The sequence below is a fragment of the Podarcis muralis genome, chromosome 13 (genome assembly GCF_964188315.1).
Source record: "Podarcis muralis chromosome 13, rPodMur119.hap1.1, whole genome shotgun sequence".
Taxonomy (NCBI): Eukaryota; Metazoa; Chordata; class Lepidosauria; order Squamata; family Lacertidae; genus Podarcis; species Podarcis muralis.
This window is the reverse complement of record NC_135667.1, coordinates 35,403,424-35,429,007: the sequence shown is the minus strand read 5'-3', so window position 1 is coordinate 35,429,007 and position 25,584 is coordinate 35,403,424. Positions and strand designations below refer to the sequence as shown.

Below are 25,584 nucleotides of genomic sequence, written 5' to 3'. Positions count from 1 at the left end.
CACTGGACTGCCATTTGCATCAAGCACCTGCTTACAGAATCGTAGGACTGTAGCGTTGGAAGGGACCCCGAGGGTCATCAAGTCCAACCCCCTTGAAATTCAGGAATCTCAGCTAAAGCATCCATGACAGATGGCCACCTGACCTCTGCTTAAAGGCTTCCAAGGAAGGCGAGTCTGCATTCCACTGTCAAACAGCTCCTACCGTCAGAAAGTTTTTCTTGATGTTTCGTCAAAATCTCCTTTCTTGTAACTTGAAGCTTGCACATCGGCAAGTGTTTTTAAAAACAGACTGATTAACTATATGCAAAAATTATAAACATATATATAACAAAAATCCAGTCCCATGCAGTACTATATACCTTTGGCAAAATGGTATGTAGCAAAACATAAGTATTTTTAATACAGTTATTTTATTTTATTTTATTTTTTGTCTGGCTTCTACGTGGTTATAGCACATAGCTGTTTATATGCTGGTTACTTTAGGAAACCTAGAATGTATCCATGCATAATATTGTACATAAGGTAAAAAGGTAAAGGCAAAGGACCCGTGGACGGTTAAGTCCAGTCAAAGGCGACTATGGGGTTGCAGCGCTCATCTTGCTTTCAGGCCAAGGGAGCCAGTGTTTGTCCACAGACAGCTTTCTGGGTCACATGGCCAGCAGGACTAAACCACTTCTGGTGCACGGAAACACTGTTTACCTTCCTGCTGCAGAGGTACCCATTTATCTACTTGCACTGGTGTGCTTTCGAACTGCTAGGTTGGCAGAAGCTGGGACCGAGCAACGGGAGCTCACCCCGTCACAGGAATTCGAACTGCTGACTTTCCAATCAGCAAGCCCAAGAGGCTCAGTGGTTTAGACCACAGTGCCACCCGCATCCCTATATTACATACAATCGTGTGTGCAATAATGCATATAAAATGCAATGACTATTTTAGTGGAAATAGTAAAAAAGAAGCTCATTGAGTGTTGGTGCTGACCTTTAAAGCCCTAAACCTTTAAAGCCCCATCATTCTACCCGGACACTGAGGTCCAGTGCCGAAGGCCTCCACTCTGCAACACTTACAATAAGTCTTCCACCTTGATGTGTTAGCGCAAAGGACACTGAGGTCCAGCTCCAAGGGCCTTCTGGCAGTTCCCTCCCTGCGAGAAGTGAGGTTACAGGGAACCAGTCAGAGGGCCTTATTGGTAGTGATGCCCGCCCTGTGGAATGCCCTCCCACCAGATAACAAACACAACAACTACTAGACTTCTAGAAGATGTCTGAAGGCAGCCCTGTTTAGGGAAGCTTTTAATGTTTGATGCATTACTGTATTTTAATATTTTGTTGGACGCTGCCTGGAGTGGCTGGGGAGGCCTGGCCAGATGGGCGGGGTATAAATTATTAGTATTATTATTATTATTATTATTATTATTATTATTATTATTATGGAGCAATATGCATGCCATTCTGACTTCCTCACAGAATGAAGGTGGATATTAATACACAATAATAATAAAAACCCAAATAGTCCCAAACATCAGCAGTGGCTTTGGACAAGTCAGCCATGAGGGGAAAGAATTCTGCAGACCCTCAGGAGTACATTAACTGTCCCTCTTTAAGTCTCCTCTCACCTGAGCAGCAGGATATTTTCTGAGAGCGTGCCCACCAGGAGATCGGGGTAGGAGTTCCCATCCACATCCATTCCACCACTGAAGGAGTAGCCAAAGGTCTTGATTCCAGGTCCGACATCTTCACCGCTGATAACCTGCAGAGGAGGAGCAAATGAGGGAGGAGGAAGGGCAGCCATCAAAAGGAGAAAGATCTATGTTGTGAGCTGTGCCTCAAGGTTGATGGGGCCTTGGCCAAGCATGTTGGGTTGGTGTGGGAGAGAGAGCAGGACTGCCACTGATGTCACCAGGCTATACCTTGCTTTCGAATGCAGATTGCCTGCAACCGGTGTTCTTCATCCACACCCTGTTGGACTACAACTCCCAACAACCCCGCCAGCGTAGTCAAGGATGATGGGAGCTGTACTCCAACAGCATCTGGGGACCCAGGATTGAACAACAGTGGTCTACACCAACAGAATTTTAGAGGGGTTTTTTGTTTAAAGACAGGTTGTGTTTTTGTATAGTCTGTTGGAAGCCATCCAGAGTGGCTGGGGCAACACAGTCAGATGTGTGGGGTACAATACAATATTTATTAAAGTGGTACCTCGGGTTAAGTACTTAATTCGTTCTGGAGGTCTGTTCTTAACCTGAAACTGTTCTTAACCTGAAGCACCACTTTAGCTAATGGGGCCTCCTGCTAATGGAGCACGATTTCTGTTCTCATCCTGAAGCAAAGTTCTGAACCCGAGGTACTATTTCCGGGTTAGCGGAGTCTGTAACCTGAAGCGCATGTAACCTAAAGTCTATGTAACCCAAGGTACCACTGTATATTGTTCTTATTTTCCAGGTCTATCTGGAGATGCCGGGAATTGAACTCACCGCCTTCTGCATGCAAAACATGTCCTCTTCCGCTGAGCTATGACCCTTCTGTAGCTGGGGATGGTGCAGATCCATAATGGGCACTTAACCTAGAAGTGCAGCCCCACCCCCAGCGGATCCATGTTGTGGGGCCAAGCTCTGCTGAAACCCAGTCCCTGACTTCCTAGTGCCTCCAGGCTTGCTGCATTAGTTGCAAAATGCGAGGAAGGCATTGCATGCGATCAGAGGCAGTTTTCTGACCAAGCATGGAGGGGGAAAATGATGAAGAGGAACAAGCAAGGTGAGCTTACCTGCTGGGGCTTATCAATAAGCCCTCCTGCACCACTGTGGTAGATGTAGACCTTCCCCGAACCTTCAAAAGGAGCTCCAACTGCGATATCTATGGAGGAAAGGAGGGAGGATAAGGGTCAGGTGGACTCGTTAGCTGGCTTTCCAAAGGAGGCATCTAAAACAAACCTATAGTCCAGGCATAGGCAAACTCAGCCCTCCAGATGTTTTTGAGACTACAATTCCCATCATCCCTGACCACTGGTCCTGTTAGCTAGGGATGATGGGAGTTGTAGGCCCAAAACATCTGGAGGGCTGAGTTTGCCTATGCCTGCTATAGTCACTCTTCAAAACAAATCTCACTAAAATCTCCCATTGCCAGCAACAGCCTTCAAACTGCAGAACTTTGTTCTCCTTAAGCCAAAACAACAACCAAACACCACTTCATGAACTCTTTCTGGAGGTAGAAAATGAGAACGGCAGAGAGAGGGCTAAGCGAAACATTTTCTCTATGATTACAGTTCTCCATGTCCACGATTCCCTCCTAATTACAGTGGTACCTTGGTTCCCCAATGGCTTAGTTGCCGAACAAATGGGCTCCTGAATGCCGCAAACCCAGAAATAAGTGTTCCAGTTTGCCAATGTTTTCCAGAAGCCGGACGTCTGATACTGCTTCTGCTTGAGTGCAGGTAGCTCCTGCAGCCAATCAGAAGCCGCGCCTTGGTTTCCAAACTGTTTTGGGAGTCGAATGGACTCCTGGAACGGATTAAGTTTGAGAACCAAGGTAAAAAGTAAAGGTAAAGGGACCCCTGACCATTAGATCCAGTCGTGGCTGACTCTAGGGTTGCGGTGCTCATCTCGCTTTATTGGCCGAGGGAGCCGGCGTACAGCTTCCGGGTCATGTGGCCAGTATGACTAAGCCGCTTCTGGCAAACCAGAGCAGCGCACAGAAATGCCATTTACCTTCCCGCCGGAGCAGTACCTATTTATCTACTTGCACTTTGACGTGCTTTCGAACTGCTAGGTTGGCAGGAGCAGGGAAAGAGCAACGGGAGCTCACCCCGTTGCGGGGATTCGAACCGCCGACCTTCTGATCAGCAAGTCCTAGGCTCTGTGGTTTAACCCACAGCACCACCGTACCACTGTATAAATACATTTTATTTGCATTTCCCCCCAAAATGCACATTGTTACAAAGCAATGTCCCCTAACAGAATGCATTTCCAGTAATGTATGTATGGGGGCAACAGTCGAAGGAGGAAGACCCCCCACCTTGGAAATCATCCTTATCGACGTCTCCGATGTTGGCCACGGCCAGGCCAAAGGCAGAGCTGCTGGGCCCTGTGAGGGTGATGTTGGGGCTGCTGTGGAACGTTCCCCCCAGGTTCATGTAGATGTAGACGGCCCCACCCTTCTCCTCTTTCCGGTCGAAGTAGTAGGGTGCTCCGACAATCAAATCCTGCCACCTACCAATAGGAAGAGAGAGAGAGAGAGGTGTGATCACAGCCCCTCTGCTGGGCAAACGAGACATTGCTTCCCATTGGCTTTGCCGGCCAGCAGACTCACCCGTCATTGTTGAGGTCAGCCAGAGCAATGGAACTGCCAAAATAGGAGCCCACTTGCTCCCCGAAGATAATGAGTTTCCCCTGAAGAGTCGTGCCGCTGTCTGCTGCCATCAGGAAGACGGCTCCCGTGTGGTTAAACCGAGGGGCCCCACTGACTAAGGTGGTCTCGTTTTTGCGCAGAACCTCAGTTCTTGCTTCGACTGTGTAGCCTATAGATACGAGGGGAAGTGCATGAGTTCCTTCTTATTCTGATCACCCCTTTCCAAAAGCATAATTCTCACTCACTGTCTTCCAGTCCTATGCCTTGGAAGTCAAATAGAATCTATTCCGGAAGTCCGTTTGACTTCCAAAACGTTCAGAAACCAAAGCACGGCTTCTGATTGGCTGCAGGAAACTCCTGCGTTAAGAAATCTTAGCTAGGTTGGGGTGTGTGTGTGATCCTATCACCATGTTTGTATGCGAGTGAGGAAAGAAGGGAGATGTAGGCAGGGAAACAGGGCAGTGGACCAGGAAAAACCATATCGGTCCGCTCCTTTATATTCTCTACACGTACGATTGTGTCGCTGCTCACCCTAGTAATAGGGTTGTCAAATTTGCAGATGACACAACCGTGATTGGGCTCATCTCTGAAAGGGAGGGTGAAACGGACTATAGAGATGAGGTAGAGCGGCTGACAGAGTGGTGCAGAGCTAACAACTTGCTCATAAATACAAGGAAGACAAAGGAGCTTGTGGTGGACTTCAGGAGACAGAAGAGCAATGTCCAGCCACTTTTGATTGATGGGGTCTGTGTGGAGAGGGTAACAACGTTCAGATTTTTGGGCATTGAATTACAAGAGGATCTGTCCTGGAGTGTCAACACAAGGGGGCTTGTGAAGAAGGCGCAGCAGAGACTGTACTTTTTGAGAATTCTAAGGAAAAACCATCTTCCGCAGAAACTGCTGCTTGCCTTCTATCACTGTGCCATTGAGAGCGTGCTCACTTATGGCTTATGTGTGTGGTACGGAAGCTGTACTACCCAGGACAGGATGGGGTTGTGCAGAGTTGTTAAGGCAGCAGAGAGCATTGTTGGCTGCCCACTCTCCACCTTAGAGCAGATTTATGCCACAAGGTGCCATAGGAAGGCACTGGACATAGTAAAAGATCCATCGCATCCTGGTCACTGTCTCTTCGAGCTCCTGCCGTCGGGACGGAGATACAGGACGATGAAGACAAGAACGAGCCGTCTTAAGAACAGCTTCTTCTCCAGAGCGATCTCGGCCCTGAATGGGAAGCCTGGACTTTGAAAGTCATCTAATCTTCCTTGCTGTATTATACTGTATTGTTTTAATTAGTGTTTTTATAGTTGTTTTGATTTTGTGTGGAGTGCCCTACCTGGGTGGATGGAGCAGCCAAGTAATTTCGTTGTCCCCGAGAGGGGGCAATGACAATAAAGATATTATTATTATTATTATTATTATTACCCAAATAGCTGTAGCTGTACTTCTGATCTGGATACGAGTAATCTTGCTGGTCCCATTCCCGGTCCCCTCGAAGGATCATGTAATCGGTTCCTGTGCCAGAAAGAGGAAAGTTGTGACATTTTAACTCAACACAGACAAAGAGACCCACCGCTTCCTTCCATCCGGTGTCTATCAAGCCACTTGCTTTTCCAGAGAGAGAGGTCCTGGGTTTGAATCCTGCCTGGATGCTATTCCCTGTATTTCAGAACCCAGACGTGTGTGCGGAGGTTCAGGGGCTCTAAGCACAGAAGAAAAGAAGAACACATGTCTTTCCCTCAACTGGGCTCTGCTCAGCCGCTTTTATTTCATCATTTAGTTTACCAGGTAAGGTTGCATTCCTGACCGCATCCACCCAGAAGTAAATCCCACTGAATTTAATGGGGCTTATTTAACACCGGTCATTGACCACAAGAAAGAGATGCAATTGGACGGGGCTTATTTAGGGATGGGCGATTCTGTCCGTTTCAGTTTGTCTGCTTCTCTTTAAAATACAGTGGTACCTCGCAAGACGAATGCCTCGCAAGACGGAAAACTCGCAAGACGAAAGGGTTTTTGGTTTTTTGAGTTGCTTCGCAAGATGATTTTCCCTATGGGCTTGCTTCGCAAGATGGAAACGTCTTGCAAGTTTGTTTCCTTTTTCTTAAAACTGTTAATACAGTTGCGACTTGACTTCGAGGAGCAACTCATAGCACGCGGTGTAGTAGCCTTTTTTGAGGTTTTTGAAGACTTTGGTGATTTTTGAAGCTTTTCCAAAACTTTTCCGAAACCGTGCTTCACAAGACGAAAAAAATTGCAAGACGAAAAAACTCGCGGAACAAATTAATTTTGTCTTGCGAGGCACCACTGTAATAAATAAATAAATCTCTAGTTCAGAGTTTCCCTAACCTGGGCCTCCAGCCATTTTTTGGACTACAACTCCCATCGTCCCTAGCTAGCAGGACCAGTGGTCAGGGATGATGGGAACTGTAGTCCAAAAAACAGTCTAGTTCAGTGTTCCCCACCCATATGGACCCCTGCCCCCCCCCAGGATATTCCAAGGGGGCCACAGGTGAAAAATGTGTAAATGGGGTGAAGTGAGTGTTCCGGTTTTCGAACATTCTTTTGGAAGCCGAACATCTGACGGGGCTTCCGATTGGCTGCAGGGGCTTCCAGCAGCCAATCAGAAGCTGCGCTTTGGAAGTCGAACGTTTCGGAAGTCGAAGGGATTCTGTGAACGAATTCTGTGAATTAATGTGCTTTTGGCAATTTCCCGCCTGGTTGGTTTCGTCTCTGGCTGCATTAACCCATTAAGCCACACATTTACATGGCGACACAGGAAGGAGGGGCTGAGGAAGTGTCACAAACCTTGCCAGTTGAAAGCACCAGGGGCTCCGAAATAAATGCTGTTGGCGGTGAAGCCGCCGCTGATGCCCATCTGACACATGCCCGTTACGTCCGAGTCACTGTTGGTGTTGCACATCTCGTTGTGGAAATGCTGCCATTCATCCTGCTCCTGAAGTTGTAGGTTGTTTCCGTGGACGTAACATTTCCCAACCATGCGCCTCTGGTCCTCGTTGCCAGCCCACAAGACTCGGGTGTACCGGTGGGCACAAGCCTAGCAAAGTCAAACAGACAAGGCTTTAGTTTGTGGCGAAACAAGGTGGGGTGGGGGTGGGGTGAGGCTCCGGCCTTTCCTTGAAGGCACGCTTTCTGTTAGAATTCCTGCTCCATGATTGCAGTCATGGGATTGTTGTCATTCATGACGGTATATGTTTTAACTCCACAGAGTGGGAAGTGACGAAGACAGGATGTTTGTGTTACTGTGTTCCATGAAGTGGGACTGTTGTCCTTTGTTCTTTTTTCTCTTTGCTATCTGATGCTAGAGAGAGAGGGAGCCATGTTGCAGTGATCCGTGTGTGTTTATATGTAAATAAAGTAGATTAGCCAAAATGCTGAGTTGCTGAGTTTTGTTACGCAAGTTGCGCAAAATCTGCGGATCCCTAAGTGTGCTGGTGTCGGTTGGCATTGGTCGCTGTGATGTTTGGGCTGAAGAAAGCTCTTGGAGCTCCTGAACGATTGACCAGGAGCGAGAGAACATGCCAGTCGGGCATGTGTCTCTGCCGGGATCCTACTTGAGTGTAGGCTGAACTCAGTACACTTTCTGCCTTTCTAAGTCCATTCCATAGCCTTCAATATTCTCTTGACAGCAATTGGGATGTGTTTCTGTCGGTGCTGTGTGAGTCAGCTGGCTCACGCAAGATCACGGCACTGCTGCAAGCTCTAGCTCACCCCCAGGACATTCTGGGATCAAATTCAGAAGCCCAGATGGCTCCTATAATTCTGGAAATGCCCCAGGAAAATAGGGACGGTTGGAGGGTATGCCATACCCATGATTCCAGGTACTTTGGAGATATGTATGCATGGTCCGTGCATACTCAGCTTTAGCACTGAAAACCTTTCCATAGCCTAAGGTTCCCAAACATTTTTGGGTCACCTTTCCCTTAGTTCCCTAAATTTATTCCCAGTGGCCCCTACCCTATAAAGAGTATCATTCAGAACAGCGGTTTGCACGACTCACTAAAGAAGATAACGACACAACGAAATTCAAAGCTGGAGCATTTACCGTATATTTTCGTCTATAAGATGCCGCCATGTATAAGATGCCCCCTATTTTGGGAAACTCAGATTTAAGAAAATGGGGGGGGGGGGAGAGACACTATCCGTGTATAAGACGCCCCCTAAATTTTGACATTATTTTTTAGGGGGAGGGGACCTAGTCTTATACATGGGAAAATATGGCAATTGCACATTTATTCAGAGTTCAATTGAAACTATTTAGTTGTCAGGGGCTGGACTGAGGAGGAATGGTGGGAACTCCCCGTCCCCACTTCCTGCACCTTCCCCAGAAGAGGAGGACAGTATAGATTTAGAACAGTGGTTTGCCGAAGGGCATAGTTCAGAGGGTGCAGAGGGGAGGAGCTTGGAAATATTGGAAGAGGAACAGCAGGAAGAAAAAGCACCAGGGGAGAGACAGCCGACAGACTCAGTGTCCTTGGAGAATATTCCTGACCCCCCTTCTCCTAGGACCAGCAGGGCATTGGGGGGTAGCAGAAGAGAAAGCTCAGAGGCAGAAAACACAGATCAACCAACACAAGGGTGATGTAGGTGAGATGAGATGGAGGGGGTGGGACTTTACTTGGAGCAACAGCATTATCTAAGAGAGACTGCATTCCTTTGTCTCTCTCTGTGACTATTGAATAAACCACTTGGTAAGAGCTCCTGTTGTTGTTGTTGTTGTTGTTTGCTTCTTGGCATCCCATTGTGGGAAGGGATAGGATTCTCTGAAGCCTTGAGATTAGTTTAATTAATCCAACAAATTTATGAACCTGATTCAGTGGTACCAGCTTTCCAAAGTCTGATAGTCATTTAAATGTTTTAATGTTGTATTTTAATCTTGTTTTTAAGTTGTATTCATTCAACTTGTTTTTATTATTGGTTGTTAGCCGCCTTGGCTGGGGAGGGCGGGGTATAAATATTTTTATTTATAAATTTTATTTATGAAATTATTATTATTATTATTATTATTATTATTATTATTATTATTATTCGCAGCTCCAGAGCCCACTACCTTCCAAGTGAATCTGATCATCGAACGGCTCTGGCCATCACAACTCCCATCCTGAGCTGGCTGTGATTATTCAGTAGCAAGGGATAGGCACTCTGCGCATGCTTACAGGTTCTCTCTTCTCTCATTGTATGCTACCAGGCTGACCACCGGTATTGCAAACAGGCTAATTCTGACTGAACCCTGTGCTCAAATTAAGCTCTTCGCTGGATGCTTTCTAATTCCACGATGTTGTCAAGAGCGCTCTGTACATGCTCAGAGAAACTCAGAGTATTCTGGGACTTGTGATTGACAAGGAAAACAAATTCCTGGCCGAACCCAGGATAAAATTAGCTGCAAGGGACCACAATGGAGACAGTGGATGACAAAACTAATAATGTATCCAATAAGCCAGGGAAAGGAATGGAATAGAGGCAGCAAGCTTCTCAAGAAACTTAAACCCACCCGAAAAGGAATTACCGCTGGCATTTTCTTATAAAGCAAAAAAGAACTGGCACCTGCATTCTGATCTCCAAGGTGCCTGGCCGTCTGGCTGCCACTGCCCAAAGCTATTTCTTGAATTTCAGCAAATGCCAGTGGAGATTGGTGGGGGTTTTTATGTTTGTTTTTAAACCATTTAAAGGCGCTGATGAAGCAGAGGATCAAAATAGCTACTGGGAAAGATTCAAGGATGCGAAGGGCTTTGGGGCAGAAGTCGGGAGGATCTTATCTAAGATGTACCAGGAAACAGAGGGCCAGTTAGTAGCAGGTTCCTGAAGATCTTATGGATGTGCATAGAGGCAGCTTTATTCTGCTTGCAATATTTGGGAAGGAGCAGGAAAGAAAAGTGGGGTTCTTAGTGGTTCCCAAAACTTGGAAATTACAGAGGTTCTTGGTGGTCCACTTATTGATTTTCCCACCTCTTGTGGAATTTGTAATGCACTTAGTTTCTGTATTATTTTTAGTTGTATTATGAATGCATCTTTTATTTCATGTATATTGTGCAGCATTGTATATATGTTGTATACCGCAATACAATGAAATACAATACAATATTTGTTACAGTGGTACCTCGGGTTAAGTAAAAGGGATGCGGGTGGCGCTGTGGGTAAAAGCCTCAGCGCCTAGGGCTTGCCGATTGAAAGGTTGGCGGTTCGAATCCCCGCGGTGGGGTGCGCTCCCGTTGCTCGGTCCCAGTGCCTGCCAACCTAGCAGTTCGAAAGCACCCCCGGGTGCAAGTAGATAAATAGGGACCGCTTTCTAGCGGGAAGGTAAACGGCGTTTCCGTGTGCGGCTCTGGCTCGCCAGAGCAGCGATGTCACGCTGGCCACGTGACCCGGAAGTGTCTCCGGACAGCACTGGCCCTCGGCCTCTTGAGTGAGATGGGCGCACAACCCCAGAGTCTGGCAAGACTGGCCCGTACGGGCAGGGGTACCTTTACCTTTACCTTACCTCGGGTTAAGTACTTAATTCGTTCCGGAGGTCCGTTCTTAACTTGAAATTGTTCTTAACCTGAAGCACCACTTTAGCTAATGGGGCCTCCTGCTGCTGCTGCGCCACCAGAGCACGATTTCTGTTCTCATCCTGAAGCAAAGTTCTTAACCTGAAGCTCTATTTCTGGGTTAGCGGAGTCTGTAACCTGAAGCGTATGTAACCTGAAGCGTACGTAACCCGAGGTACCACTGTAGTATTATTATTACTATTATTATTATTATTATTATTATTATTATTATTATTATTATTATATCTTTATGGGATTGTCTAAACGAATATTTACACAAGCAGGGCTCAAATATGAAAGTTTGGTTGTGCTTAGACTAACCTTGTGAAGAATATAAAGAATACAAAGAATTGATGGACTCTGAAAGAACTTAAGGAAAGGAAGTGACTGAAGAACAGATGTAAAGGTGAACTAGAAATTAAGAGACGTGTGGTAAATGCAGTGGAAGTCTTTTATAATATTTTAACTAGGATTTTTAAAATGTAATGTTTAAAGTATAAATTTGGTACTATTGATTATGGAAAGTAGGTTTTTTTCCTTTCTTTTTTCCTCTTTCTTTTCTTTTTTCTTCTTCTTTAGTCTGCATTTGGTAAATATGTAGACAATTGTGTTTATATTGTTATGCATGGAATTTGTTTTGATTTTTCTGTTTTATTTACCTTGTAATATTTAATAAAACTAATAATAAAAATTAAAATTAAAAAAGGAAAAGAAATACAGTGGTACCTCGGGTTAAGTACTTAATTCGTTCCGAAGGTCCGTTCTTAACCTGAAACTGTTCTTAACTTGAAGCACCACTTTAGCTAATGGGGCCTCCTGCTGCTGCTGCGCAGCCGGAGCACGATTTCTGTTCTCATCCTAAAGCAAAGTTCTTAACCCGAGGTACTATTTCTGGGTTAGTAGAGTGTGTAACCTGGAGCGTATGTAACCTGAAGCGTATGTAACCAGAGGTACCACTGTACAATACAATATATTTTTTAAATGCAATTTAAAATCAATGCGAAGAATATTTCATGTAGTTGATGTGCCATCTCCCGTCCTCAGCCATGAATGTGCAGACGTGCCATGGCCCTCTGTCATGGATGTTATAGCCTATGGTTCTATCATAGGAGCCAACTCTGAAAACAGTGTTACCATTTTCAATCCACCCTTAGAGCTATAATGCCCATGAGAACCAATGCAATGGAGCAAATATGGGAGAAAAATGAATGCCAATAGGGGTCATCCTTCATTTTAACAGGGAAGAGGAAAGGAACTGTATTTGGCAGGCCATTTTGGGGAGACAGACTCATGCCAAGCGTAACATGTACTTTTGCCAAAAGCTTCTGACCCACCTTGGACTGGGCATGCCATCCTAACAGCATTTTAACAGATGGATGGTATTTTGCACATCACCTAGGAAGTGTACTGGAAGAGGGAAAGGTCACCAATGTCAAAGCAATGCATCTTCAACATCAACTTTGTTGGAGTGGTTGTGTTGTGGGGATACCTGATCATCGTCTTCCAAAGCAACTACTCTATTCCGAACTCAAAAATGGTAAGCGTAATGCGGGAGGTCAACAAAAGAGGTTTAAAGACTCTTTCAAGGCAACTCTTAAAAATGTAGTATAAAGACTGACAACTGAGAAACACTGGCCTGAGAGCGCTCCAGTTGGTGAACAGCCTTTACCAAAGGTGTCATGGGCTTTGAAGATGCTTGAACTCAGGACAAAAGGGAGAAACGCGCTAAGAGGAAGGCACATTTGGCAAACCCTCACCGTGATCGACTCCTGCCCGGAAACCTATGTCCCCACTGTGGAAGGACGTGTGGATCCAGAATTGGCCTCCACAGCCACTTACAGACTCACTTTTAAAACCGTGTTCATGGAAGACAATCTTACTTGTCTACGAGTGATCGCCAAAGAAGAAGCAGCTCCACAACATCCAGGCAGCCCCGGGTTCCCCATCCCTGCCATGGAAATGCTCCCTGCCCCATAAATACAAACTACTCACCATCACTCTCCCAGAAGACTCTCTCTGGCTTGCTATCGTCACCCCCAACCACATGTCTTCGACAATATTACTGTGGGGGTCGCCTGTGGGGAGAACAGAGGGGCAAAAAAGGGAGAAATGCAGTTAGGACACAATCCACCTTCCCACCATGTTCCAAACACCCCTGCCATGCAATCCTATGCATGCCTACTCAGAAGTAAGTGCCGTTGAGTGGAATAGGACTTCCTCCCCCATAAATGTGCAAAGGATCATTGCCAGGTCCTTTAAGGCACAGGTGGGGAATCTGTGGCCACCCAGATTCCAACCTCCCTAGCCAGCATGGAAACTGTGGTCCAACATCTGAAGGGCTACAAGTTCTTCAGACCTAGGCTTCACACACAAAAGGGATGCAGTTTTCATAGCTGCAGAAAGACAGATACTATTGTATAGTTTAATTATGGATTAATTTAATAGTTATAAACTGCTTGGAAGTTGTTCTGAAATATAAGCAGTATATAAGAGGAGAGAAGGAAGGAAGGAAGGAAGGAAGGAAGGAAGGAAGGAAGGAAGGAAGGAAGGAAGGAAGGAAGATAAAAATCACATATGAATGGATCTTGTTTGAAATCAGTAATCAAAGCTTTAGGCACTACAGAGCAAAGAGATATCCTGATAATTGATAAGCAACTTCAAGCAAGTTTTATCTGGAAACTTCATTTGCAATAATAATAATCAGGGGTTTTTTTCTGGGGGGGATGCAGGGGTACTCATACCCCTAAACATTTTGTGAATCTAAGTTTGGCCTCGCTGAGGGGAAGTATTTCAATATGAGTAGGAAAATGAGAGTACCCCTAAACATTTTTTTCCAGAAAATAATAATAATAATAATAATAATAATAATAATAATAATAATAATAATAATAATAAATGTTCTGCTGTTTGCTTTGCATTTGCCCTCACAACTTCCCTGCGAGGTACCTGAGATGCTTGCTATATAAATGGGGAACAGAAGCCTTCCCTATGTGGAAAGACTGTAGCTGAAAAATATATCCAGCATCATCATCATCATCTTCTTCTTCATCATCATTTTATTAGATTTATTACTCATATTTCACCCGAAAGTCTCAGTGTAGGTTACAATGCCACCAGTAATGCAGTTTAAAACCAAATAAAAACAACAGTAAATACAAAAAACAATACATTAATTAACCATTTCCGCAAAAGGAAATCATTTCACCAAAAATAGTTTTCAGCTGTCAAAGGTGAAGAGATAAAAGTTGGATAATGATGATGTCAGGTGCACTTTTACAGGGAGTGAGCCCACCTGTTTGGGGGCTGCCACAGAGAAAGCCCTCTTCTGTACTTTACATTCTGAGACTTGCATCTCTCCAAACAATATCTAATATGATACAGATTGGCTTCAATTCACCCTTTTTGCCTACTGCACCAGCCAGATCCACCCATTCTGTATAGCCAATCTGCAATGTCCATCTTGGAACCGAGTCTACAAGCTGATCTCACGGCTACAACATCCGGTCTAATTTCTGTACTTTTCTCTGTCCTCTTTTTTAAAAAAACTTTTCCTAGTCTCCTCACCCTAGAACATTTCGCCTGATGGAGAACCAAAAGCTGGCCACAGTTCTGCGACATTCGGGTTGGTCCTTCTCCTAATAAAGGCTCTCCAAAATTAGAGACAGAAGAGTTTGTGCTGTCTTTCCTGTGGGTGGTGAGAGCCCAAAAAACACCTCGCTCTGCAATCTAACAGATTGTGGATGCACCATGAGATCTCTAGCCCAGTCCCTCTGTTCTTCCCGTAACTTTGCAACCTGCCCTAGTGAGGGGCTCTCCTTTGCACATGCCCACGTACTTTTCACCTTGATGTCGACCCTCTCGCAGTCATCAGTGGCCGCTGTCAGAGGGCAAGCATACATAGCACCCATTCGCGTGGCGTTCTCCATCCCTGTAGCTGTATCGCGAGGAGCTCCAGCAAGCAGCCTGAAGAAAGGGAGAATAAATAATAATAATTATTGAATTAGAGTTGGTGGAAGGGGAGCAGTTGCTCACAATGAGAAACCACGGCTGCAACATACTTTGGAAGAGATGGTATGCTCATTCCCGTCTTGGGAAAAAAAACTTCACAGAATCATAGAATTGTAGAGTTGGGTTTTTTAACAAAAGTATTTTTTTAACAAAATACTTTTAAAAAAACCACTTTTGTTAAAAAACCAGAAGTCTTTTTACTGGGTATAGTGGGTGAAGCGATACCATGGGAAGATAAAAGACTGTTTATGTATGCTGCAGCAAGAATTCTTTTAGCCCCAAAATGGAAACAACAAAAAGTAACGACGAAAGAAGAGTGGCAGATGAAGATGATGGACTTTGCAGAACTGGGGAAGCTGATAGAAAAAATCCAAAACCAGCACGATCAAGTATTCCAAAAGAATTGGAGTAAATTATCTCCCTAGTTATCACCCACTTGGACTACTGCAATGCGCTGCCTTTGAAGGTGACCCAGAAACTGCAATTAATCCAGAATGCAGCAGCTAGACTGGTGACTGGGAGTGGCCGCCGGGACCACATAACACCAGTCCTGAGAGATCTGCATTGGCTCCCAGTACGTTTGCGAGCACAATTCAAAGTGTTGCTGCTGACCTTTAAAGCCCTAAACGGCCTCGGTCCTGTATACCTGAAGAAGCGTCTCCACCCCCCATCGTTCAGCCCGGACACTGAGGTCCAGTGCCGAGGGCCTTCTGGTGGTTCCCTCATTGCGAGAAGTGAGGTTACAGGGAACCAGACAGAGGGCCTTCTCAGTAGTGGCACCCGCCCTGTGGAACGCCCTCCCTTCAGATGTCAAGGAAATAAGCAGTTATCCTATCTTTATAAGACATCTGAAGGCAGCCCTGTTTAGGGAGGTTTTTAATATTTAATGCTGTATTGTTTTTAACACTCGTTTGGGAACGCCAGAGTGGCTGAGGAAACTCAGCCAGATGGGTGGGGCATAAATAATAAATTATTATTATTATATAAATTTATATGATATCTGATTATTGATTATTGTAAGCAATTAACATCACTAGCAGGGTTGTCCGAAGACCTGTAATAAGAAATTTTCTATCTTTCTATCTTTATTTAAATTTTGATCCATTCTGTAATGAGTGCAATTAGAACTGGAAAACGTACAAAATGCAATGATATAGAGGTTCCGTTCAAAAGCTATGAGGCGGGAGGGAAGGAAGTTGATAGGCTCTAGAGAGCCAGGGCGGCAAAGTGGATAATGGTGTTGTGAATGTATAATATTAAATGGAAAATAACATCCCTGTCGCATGGCCGTTCAGCCTCTGCTTTAAAAACCTGCAAGGAAAGGCAGTCCATGATGCAGAAGTTTGTCTTTTTCCAGAGCGCTGTGGCTGAACCAGGGAGAGTCATAAAATGGTTTCTCCAGACACCTGGTCACTGTGGGGCTTAGTTTGGGCAACTGCTCATCACAACAAATTCTTGGTGTGTTTTTTTAATGCTAGGTCTCTTCCACCTCAGTTCATGTCAGTTCCTGACAGTAAGAGCTGTTCGACAGTGGAATTTGCTGCCAAGGAGTGTGGTGGAGTCTCCTTCTTTGGAGGTCTTTAAGCAGAGGCTTGACAACCATATGTCAGGAGTGCTCTGATGGTGTTTCCTGCTTGGCAGGGGGTTGGACTCGATGGCCCTTGTGGTCTCTTCCAACTCTATGATTCTATGTTTTGAGAGAGATGAAAAGTGCTTTTGGGTCCAAGTAGGGTGCCTTTCCCTCCTTGCTGATCCGTGACTGGTGTTTCCAGGAAAGAGCTCACAGCTCAGAAAGCGGAACTTCCAAGCAAGTTGAAACTCAGCACTTCTTATTTTGGAAATCAAATACCACTTCGCACCAGCAACTTGACCTCCAAACCGCCTCCATTTGGAGCAGCGCGCTTTGCCTGCTCTTCCTTCCTCCCCGCATTTGTTTTTAAAAAGAACATTTTAATCCCTCCTGATCTTTGGTAAAGCTCCAGGTGGCTCAAAACGGAAGTAAAAAAAAATTAACGCAAAATTGAAAGCTCTAAAAGCAAACCACATTCCAGTCAGGCAAAAAAAACATTCACGGAGGGTAAGAAGAAGGAATGGTAAGAGATGTAACTGAGGGGAGGCTGTTGGGAGAGTCCTGAGGTACCAGAGGGAAACGTCTTGGAGGGCCGTATTTGGCCCATGGGATGGAGGCTGCCCACCTCAATCTTTAAACTCATATCTAATTTGATCAGGCATGAAACTATGGCGGCATCAGCTAGCCTGTCAAAGTAGCTAGTCCTCTGTGCGGAGAGGCTTCTTCCATTCCAGCAAAATATTACTTCTATCCTGGCACAGAGGCAGCTGGGGTGTGCGTTCCACCGCACTCTAAAAACACAGCTGTATTTTTTCAATGTTGTGGGCAAGGTACTTCTCACACTAGACAGGGGAAAGAAAGCAAAAGAATGTGCCAAGGGAACATTTCACAGTGGCAGGTGGGAGGAAAGCATTAAGCACAAAAGCCATGGATGGATGGGATGTATGTGCATGAACAAGAGAGGGTATGAATAGGTGCATGAGGGCGCACAGGTAAAAGACAGTTTGGATGTAGAATTAGCATTTTAGTGTGCTACGCATGGGCCAAAAATATGCGCTGGTATTTAGGTCTCTGCCTTTTACAGTGCTACCTCGGTTTTCAAATGTCTCTGTTGGCTAACATTTCGGTTTCCAAACGCCGAAAACTTGGAAGTAAATGCTTCCATTTTTGAATGCGCCTCAGAAGTCAAACGGCTTCCGCTGAGGTACCACTGTATTTTTCTCAATTTTTTCTATTAGATTTGCAAACCGCCCTTTGGGCCTCAGTTTTTGAATGTTTCAGAACTCGAACAGTCTTCCAGAATGGATTACGTTCGAAAACCTAAGTTCCACTGTACTCAATTTCTTGAGCAAGTTACTAGTCCTTACCAAACTCCCATAGCACCCACTTCATGACCAGTCACTGGGGTTCTGGTTCCCCTCAGTTTCTCATTTTACCAACCTTAGGTTTGGTCTTCCACATTTCTTAATGAGTTTGCAATTTTTTTGGAAGTCCTTGTGAAAATTCACTAGCAATTTAGTGCAGGTTTCTCCTGATAGATCCATTTCTGCAAAGCAGTTATCCTTCATTGTCCTTCTTTGTCTGCTGTTTCCACTAACACGTACGTCAATGCAACTTTCACCCTAAGTATACGCATCTGTGTACACACTTGGTTGGAAAAGCACATTGCAAAATTTGGGGACGTGCAAATTCCTCAGGACAACCTGAATTTTCATTCTTGTATTGTTTCTAAAAGGACAATCATGGAATGAATCGATTTTCTAACCCCTTCCCTGGCAGCTGCATGCCTCATTTCACATTTCCAAATGGGCCCCAAATAGTTGGGGTTCCCTGCAGAGGGAGATTTAGGGGAGGGCAACCAGGCTGCCCACACTGGGTGCCAAGCAGGGGATGCTGCAGCAATCATGCACATCGGTAGGCGAGAGGTGGGAGATGCCAAATTTGGGCTCCCTGCTCTGTGGGGATCTGCTATGGGGTCCCAAAATTGCCTTATGCCTCCATGTCGGCTATTCTTGTATATGTCATGCAACATTGCAAAGGCCTCTTAATTCTCCAGTTCTCTCTTATCCACAGGGAGCAAATTCCCAGATCTCCGGAATGTATCACTACTTGGGGACTGCAACAATATATAAGCAAGAAGTATTTATTCTCCCAGGGCATCGTTTAACTGTGGAACTCAACGGCCTGGTTTGCATGCCAAACTGAGCAAAATATATTGCCAGGTAAATAGGTACAACTAGATGCTCCATTATTAGGTACAGGTTCATTACCTACTGCCAACCTGCATCTACAAGGACAAAATAGGCATTCACAGAATCATAGAGTTGAAAGGGACCACCAGGGTCATCTAGTCCAACCGCCAGCAATGCAGGAATCTTTCGCTCAATGTGGGGCATAGCTGTCAACCGTCCCTTATTTGGCAGGAAAGTCCCTTATCCCAGGGCCGTGTCCCGCTGCTGTCCCTTATTGATGATGTCCCTTACATTTCCCGGCTTTCAAAGGAAGCAGCTCCTCTCCCTCCCTCCCTGCCGGCCAGGGAGGAGGGAGGCTCCAACTGTGTTGCTTGGCTGCGTTGCTCACCCAATAAGGAGTCTAAGAATGACTGGGGGTGGAGCTTGCATGCTTTGTGCCAATCAAATCAGCCACGTTGCCTGGGGACTCGCCTTTGCTCAGCGCTTCCCAGCGGAGAGGTGACAGAGGTTTTCCTTGTTGCATCCCCTTTGCTGGGTTGCTGCGCTGTGGGAACCACCGCTTGAGGCTTCGTTTGGCTGCTAGTTGACTAAAATCCCTTATTTTGGCTGCTGATCCCTTATTTTTGAGGCTGCCGGTCCCTTATTTTCAAATCTGTAAGTTGACAGCTATGACGTGGGGCTCGAACCCGCAACCCTGAGATTAAGAGTCGTACGCTCTACCGACTGAGCTATTCCTGACTTGTTGAAACAGATAGAGTAGGAAAGTTGCCAAATAAGGATTTCTGATGTCACCACCTCAAGAACTCGGAAAATACCATCACCACTGTTTTCAGTTTAGGAAACATCCCCTTATTTGGGATACGAAACAACCTTTCCTTAGAAATTTCCTTAGAAATCCCTTAGTAATTAGTGGACTTGCCCCTAAGGTCATGTGGAGCTGATGGGGCAGAAATTGGGCTGAGATGTTTGTACAAATGGCTGCCTCTGCAGATTGAAAGAGTGTGGTTTTTTTGCCAGTCCTCACATGTGAGAGATTAGAACTGAAGGGCTAGGTTAGAAAGTGGAGGCAGAGAGTATTGGGGAGCTGGAGCAAAGACTGAGGGATGATGCTCTCACTGCGATGGGAAAGGAATCTAATCGGTGCCCAACAATATCTGAACGATATCTGGTTTTCAACATTATGATATATCACCAACTAAACCAGCTATTGAGAGCTGAACCATAAAGAAGGCTGATCGCAGAAGAATTGACGCTTTTGAATTATGGTGCTGGAGGAGACTCTTGAGAGTCCCATGGACTGCAAGAAGATCAAACTTATCCATTCTGAAGGAAATCAGCCCTGAGTGCTCACTGGAAGGACAGATCCTGAAGCTGAGGCTCCAATAATTTGGCCACCTCATGAGAAGAGAAAACTCCCTGGAAAAGACCCTGATGTTGGGGAAGATTGAGGGCACAAGGAGAAGGGGACGACAGAGGACGAGATGGCTGGACAGTGTTCTTGAAGCTACCAGCATGAGTTTGACCAAACTGCGGGAGGCAGTGGAAGACAGGAGTGCCTGGCGTGCTCTGGTCCATGGGGTCACGAAGAGTCGGATACGACTAAACGACTAAACAGCAACAACAAAACCAGCTATCACGATGCACAATATTATCACCAGGTCATAATCATGAAACCGAGATCATGATATGCACTCCAGCTGCATGTATAAAAACAGGATCGTGTAAAAGAGAGGGCAAAACCTAAGAAGGGCAGGGAAGCCCATGCCCTTGGATTAATCCAGACCCCCCCCCCCCGGCATGGCTCTGGCGAGCTTTGCCAAGAGACCTCTTGACATATGGATGCTGCCTCTGTGAATCATTGTGCCCTTTGTGTGCGAGAGATGTGATTTGTGCGGGAAATATTTTGCCTCCCAGATAAAAGGTACATGAGTCATCAGATGAAGCATGCTTTTCAGCTTCCCGCAGGGACGCCACATCCAGCCAGCCTAGCCCCCCAACAATGGATGGGTAAGAAACGGAAGCTGAGTGGCAGGCATCTCTCACCTGTCCTGACTCAACCTGTGAATCATTTGCAAGCGGCAACTTCCCCTCCTGCTCCTGCCAGCGCTTAGTAATCTGCTGTCTTATATCCTGACTGTGTGTGTGTAAGAGAGAGTGCCTGTAAGGCACAATTTTATAGAATAGAATCATACAATCATAGAGTTGGAATAGACCACAAGGGCCATTGAGTCCAACCCCCTGCCAAGCAGGAAACACCATCAGAGCACTCCTGACATATGGTTGTCAAGCCTCTGCTTAAAGACCTCCAAAGACGGAGACTCCACCACACTCCTTGGCAGCAAATTCCACTGTCGAACAGCTCTTACTGTCAGGAAGTTCTTCCTAATGTTTAGGTGGAATCTTCTTTCTTGTAGTTTGGATCCATTGCTCCGTGTCCGCTTCTCTGGAGCAGCAGAAAACAACCTTTCTCCCTCCTCTATGTGACATCCTTTTATATATTTGAACATGGCTATCATATCACCCCTTAACCTCCTCTTCTCCAGGCTAAACATGCCCAGCTCCCTTAGCCGTTCCTCATAAGGCATCGTTTCCAGACCTTTGACCATTTTGGTTGCCCTCCTCTGGACACGTTCCAGTTTGTCAGTGTCCTTCTTGAACTGTGGTGCCCAGAACTGGACACAGTACTCCAGGTGAGGTCTGACCAGAGCAGAATACAGTGGCACTATTACTTCCCTTGATCTAGATGCTATACTCCTATTGATGCAGCCCAGAATTGCATTGGCTTTTTTAGCTGCTGCGTCACACTGTTGGCTCATGTCAAGTTTGTGGTCAACCAAGACTCCTAGATCCTTTTCACATGTACTGCTCTCAAGCCAGGTGTCCCCCATCTTGTATTTGTGCCTCTCATTTTTTTTGCCCAAGTGCAATACTTTACATTTCTCCCTGTTAAAGTTCATCTTGTTTGTCACAGTCTGCCCAGCGTATCTCTCAATGCTAAAAACTGCTGCTTCCTTCAGCTGGGAGGGGAGCACAGGTGCAGCCCTTTGAAGTGCATTTGGGGTGGGGTTTTTTTTTGGGGGGGGGGTTCCAAATCCGTTTGCACCACAATTAGTAGTACAGTCGTACCTTGGATCCCGAATACCTTGTGAGTCAAACTTTTTGGCTCCCAAACGCCGCAAAGTGAGTGTTCTGGTTTGTCAACGGTCTTTGGAACCCAAACATCCGACGCGGCTTCCATGGCTTCTGATTGGCTGCAGGAGCTTCCTGCAGCCAATCGGAAGCCGCGCCGTGGTTTTCCGAACGTTTTGGAAGTCGAACGGACTTCCAGAATGCATTTCGTCTGACTTCTGAGGTACGACTGTAGTACACGTGGAAAGGATCTTGGGGTCTTAGTTAACCAGAATCTGAACACGAGTCAACAGTGTGATGTTGCAGCAGCAAAAAAGAGTTAATGCTATTCTAGGCTGCATCAACAGAAGTGTAGTGTTCAGATGCTGGACGCGGGTGGCGCTGTGGTCTAAGCCACCGAGCCTCTTGGACTTGCTGATTGGAAGGTCTGCGGTTTGAATCCCCGTGATGGGGTGAGCGCTGTCCCAGCTCCTGCCAACCTAGCAGTTCAAAAGCATATATTGCTTAAAAATAAAATAAAAAATGCAGGTGTTTGAATAGAAGAGGAGCATTTGGTCTCATACCAAATCAGACCCATTTCCCAACTAGGTCCACCACTGACTCTCCGGGGTCTTAAAAAGGTAAAGGTACCCCTGCCCGTACGGGCCAGTCTTGACAGACTCTGGGGTTGTGTGCCCATCTCACTTAAGAGGCCAGGGGCCAGCGCTGTCCGGAGACACTTCCGGGTCACGTGGCCAGCGTGACAAAGCTGCATCTGGCGAGCCAGCGCAGCACACGGAACACCGTTTACCTTCCCGCCAGTAAGCGGTCCCTATTTATCTACTTGCACCCGGAGGTGCTTTCGAACTGCTAGGTTGGCAGGCGCTGGGACCGAGCAACGGGAGCGCACCCCGCCGCGGGGATTCGAACCGCCGACCTTTCGATCAGCAAGCCCTAGGCGCTGATGCTTTTACCCACAGCGCCACCCGCATCCCCTCCGGGGTCTTAGGCAGGGATAATTCTCAGCCCTGCCCAAAGATGGCAGAATTCAAACCCAGGACGTTCTGCAATGCAGAGCATATGCTCTGCTGCCACCAAACTATGGGCCCCTCCCTCGAAGATGGCCGTCACCAGGCTGGGATCCTTTGATGTCGAAACGGACCCCGTGCCAAGACAAACTGTTTTATTAAGACAAATTGTTCTGCTATTGAGCTCTGGGACGTGACAGACAGGAAGCACCCTTTGTCACACTTCTTTCACACCCTTTCACATTTCTGTCACGCCCTTCCTCCAAGAAGGTTGTGTGTGTGTGTGTGTGTGTGTGTGTGTGTGTGTGTGTGTGCCCCTGTGTGGCGGTGACGGTGTCACTCCTTTCAAGCTCAAAGCAGGCCTGTGGTTTAGGCAGAGAGATTTGAGTGAGGCTGAAAAAAATGCAACGTCCCCAAGGTGAGCCAGGTGGACATTTGAACCGGTCTCCTTCCCCTGCCGCCCTCTAAGGGCTCGACCATATTTTTGCTGGTTGTCTGCTTGCCCAGGGAAAAGGGCCCCCAGAATTTGAAGGAGGGGACCGGGCCCCCTCAATGTTCTGCAGTGACATGTGCACCTGGTGCAAGGACATGACGTGGCATGCTCACGTCACTCATGCGTGCCGTTCAGCCTGGTCGCATCATGCCCGCAAGCCATGCGGCATGCACACCCACACGTGCGAGGGACGTGAACACACCGTGCGATGTGCTGCTGTCATAAGTGCACTTCATGTGGTGCTGGCTCAATCACGGAGGTCAAGCCAGTGCGCTTGGCTCCAATTGAGCGCTAAACAACGGTTCTCCCCCACAGGAAAAGCAGCAGGACAAGTGGAAGCATGGATATAATAATAATAATAATAATAATAATAATAATAATAATAATAATAATAATTTAATTATACCCTGCCCATCTTGCTGGGTTTCCCCAGCCACTCTGGGCAGCTCCAAACAGAATACAGTGGCACCTCTGGTTACGAACTTAATTCGTTCCGGAGGTCTGTTCTTAACCTGAAACTGTTCTTAACCTGAGGTACCACTTTAGCTAATGGGGCCTCCTGCTGCCACCACTGAGTGATTTCTGTTCTCATTCTGGGGCAAAGTTCTTAACCCGAGGTACTACTTCCGGGTTAGCGGAGTCTGTAACCCAAAGTGTTTGTAATCCGAGGGGTTTGTAACCCGAAGTACCACTGTATCAGTTTTGCTTTGGAAGATAGCTAATTAAAAGTTCTTAGCACAAGTTGCTTCATTTGCTGTTCTTCTGAGTGTATCCCTCTCATCCCAGGTCTCTAGCAGTTAAATTTCCTCGCTTGTTTTGTTTTCGTTTCCAGCTCATGCAGGAACATTAATGGGACACACAGTTACAACTGGGCGGTATCTGGTTTTCAACACCACCAGCTAAACCCCGCGATGAGCCGATATATCACAATGTCTCTAGTAAGGATGGAGCTATTGTAGAGACACCGGCTGGCTTCATGGTTTCCCCCCAGGTCATGATTTTTGCAGAGCACGCACACATACACTCACATAAGGATTCGCAATATATTGCTAGGTCAAAAACCGATCTCACGATATGGACTTCAAACCGGTTTGGGATGACATATCGCCCAGCGCAACACTGTGTGCCATTTCACTGGGAACTGCTGGGAGCATACGAACTCCCTTCTTCATCCCATTCACATCTTTAGCCAAGAAAACAGACGCCTTGGTGGAATCTCAGGATTGAAAGCAATGCAGGACAAATGCTGCAAAGGGAACACACTGAAGGGCAGATGGAACCTGCAACATCAAGTTGCAGCGCAGACTGCTGCAACTGTGGTTTAGCGCTTAATTGGAACAACAAGCAGGCTTTCCATGGATTGTCATTTGTTCTGATTTAGCGCTAAAGAGAGTCACTTCTGCTCGCTCCCGTCAGCCAGTCGCCACCTCCCCAAGGTGCTGTGGGAAATTTAAAACACCATAGGCCCTCTCCTCTCGCCCCGGTATTTCTTAAAACACTGTTGTTTTCTGGTGCCGGATAACCTAGCCAAAGTCTACTGAAAGAGGAAGACACCCCCACCCCCAGAGCAGGGCGGTTTGGCCAGGGCTGGTGCTCACTTGCAGGGAGAGATCCTGCAGCTGCCTTTGGTCTCTCATTTTCATAGGCTAACCCCGCTTCATAAAGCTTAATAAAAAGATACTGTGTCCACTTATAGTACTCTGGCAAACAAGTGGTTATTTCCCGATCCCAACTAAAATACAAGCCTAACGCTTCAAGCTGCTTTTGCATGTGCTGAATATTACTTTGTGTCCAGTCTGCTGGATGCAAGCCATGATCAATTGCCGCATTCTCTGCAGGTAATCGATAAAGCCATGGTTTTCCCAGTAGTGATGTATGGAAGTGAGAGCTGGACCATAAAGAAGGCTGATCGCCAAAGAATTGATGCTTTTGAATTCTGGTGCTGGAGGAGACTCTTGTGAGTCCCATGGACTGCAAGAAGATCCGACCTCTCCATTCTGAAGGAAATCAGCCCTGAGTGCTCACTGGAAGGACAGATCGTGAAGCTGAGGCTCCAATACTTTGGCCACCTCATGAGAAGAGAAAACTCCCTGAAAAAGACCCTGATGTTGGGAAAGATGGAGGGCACAAGGAGAAGGGGACGCCAGAGGATGAGATGGTTGGACAGTGTTGTCGAAGCTACCAGCATGAGTTTGACCAAGCTGTGGGAGGCAGTGGAAGACAGGAGTGCCTGGCGTGCTCTGCTTCATGGGGTCACGAAGAGTCGGACACGACTAAATGACTAAACAACAACAACAAC

General features: G+C 46.3%; 1 protein-coding gene across 2 annotated transcripts in view; it reads right to left on the bottom strand.

Moving 5' to 3' along the window:
• The window catches only part of ITGA3 (integrin subunit alpha 3), a 98,507-nt gene that overhangs the window by 39,500 nt on the left and 33,423 nt on the right, over positions 1 to 25,584 (bottom strand). For both annotated transcript variants that reach the window (XR_013390438.1, XM_077917366.1), the window contains exons 2-9: positions 14,722 to 14,849; positions 12,879 to 12,961; positions 7,147 to 7,396; positions 5,764 to 5,853; positions 4,303 to 4,510; positions 4,009 to 4,202; positions 2,762 to 2,850; positions 1,614 to 1,747 (exon numbers count right to left, since the gene is read on the bottom strand). Coding sequence is in view for 1 of the 2 variants with exons in the window: in XM_077917366.1 (XP_077773492.1) it covers positions 1,614 to 1,747; positions 2,762 to 2,850; positions 4,009 to 4,202; positions 4,303 to 4,510; positions 5,764 to 5,853; positions 7,147 to 7,396; positions 12,879 to 12,961; positions 14,722 to 14,849 (1,176 nt within the window). In the remaining variant the exon portion in view is untranslated. The remainder of the gene's footprint in view (positions 1 to 1,613; positions 1,748 to 2,761; positions 2,851 to 4,008; positions 4,203 to 4,302; positions 4,511 to 5,763; positions 5,854 to 7,146; positions 7,397 to 12,878; positions 12,962 to 14,721; positions 14,850 to 25,584) is intronic.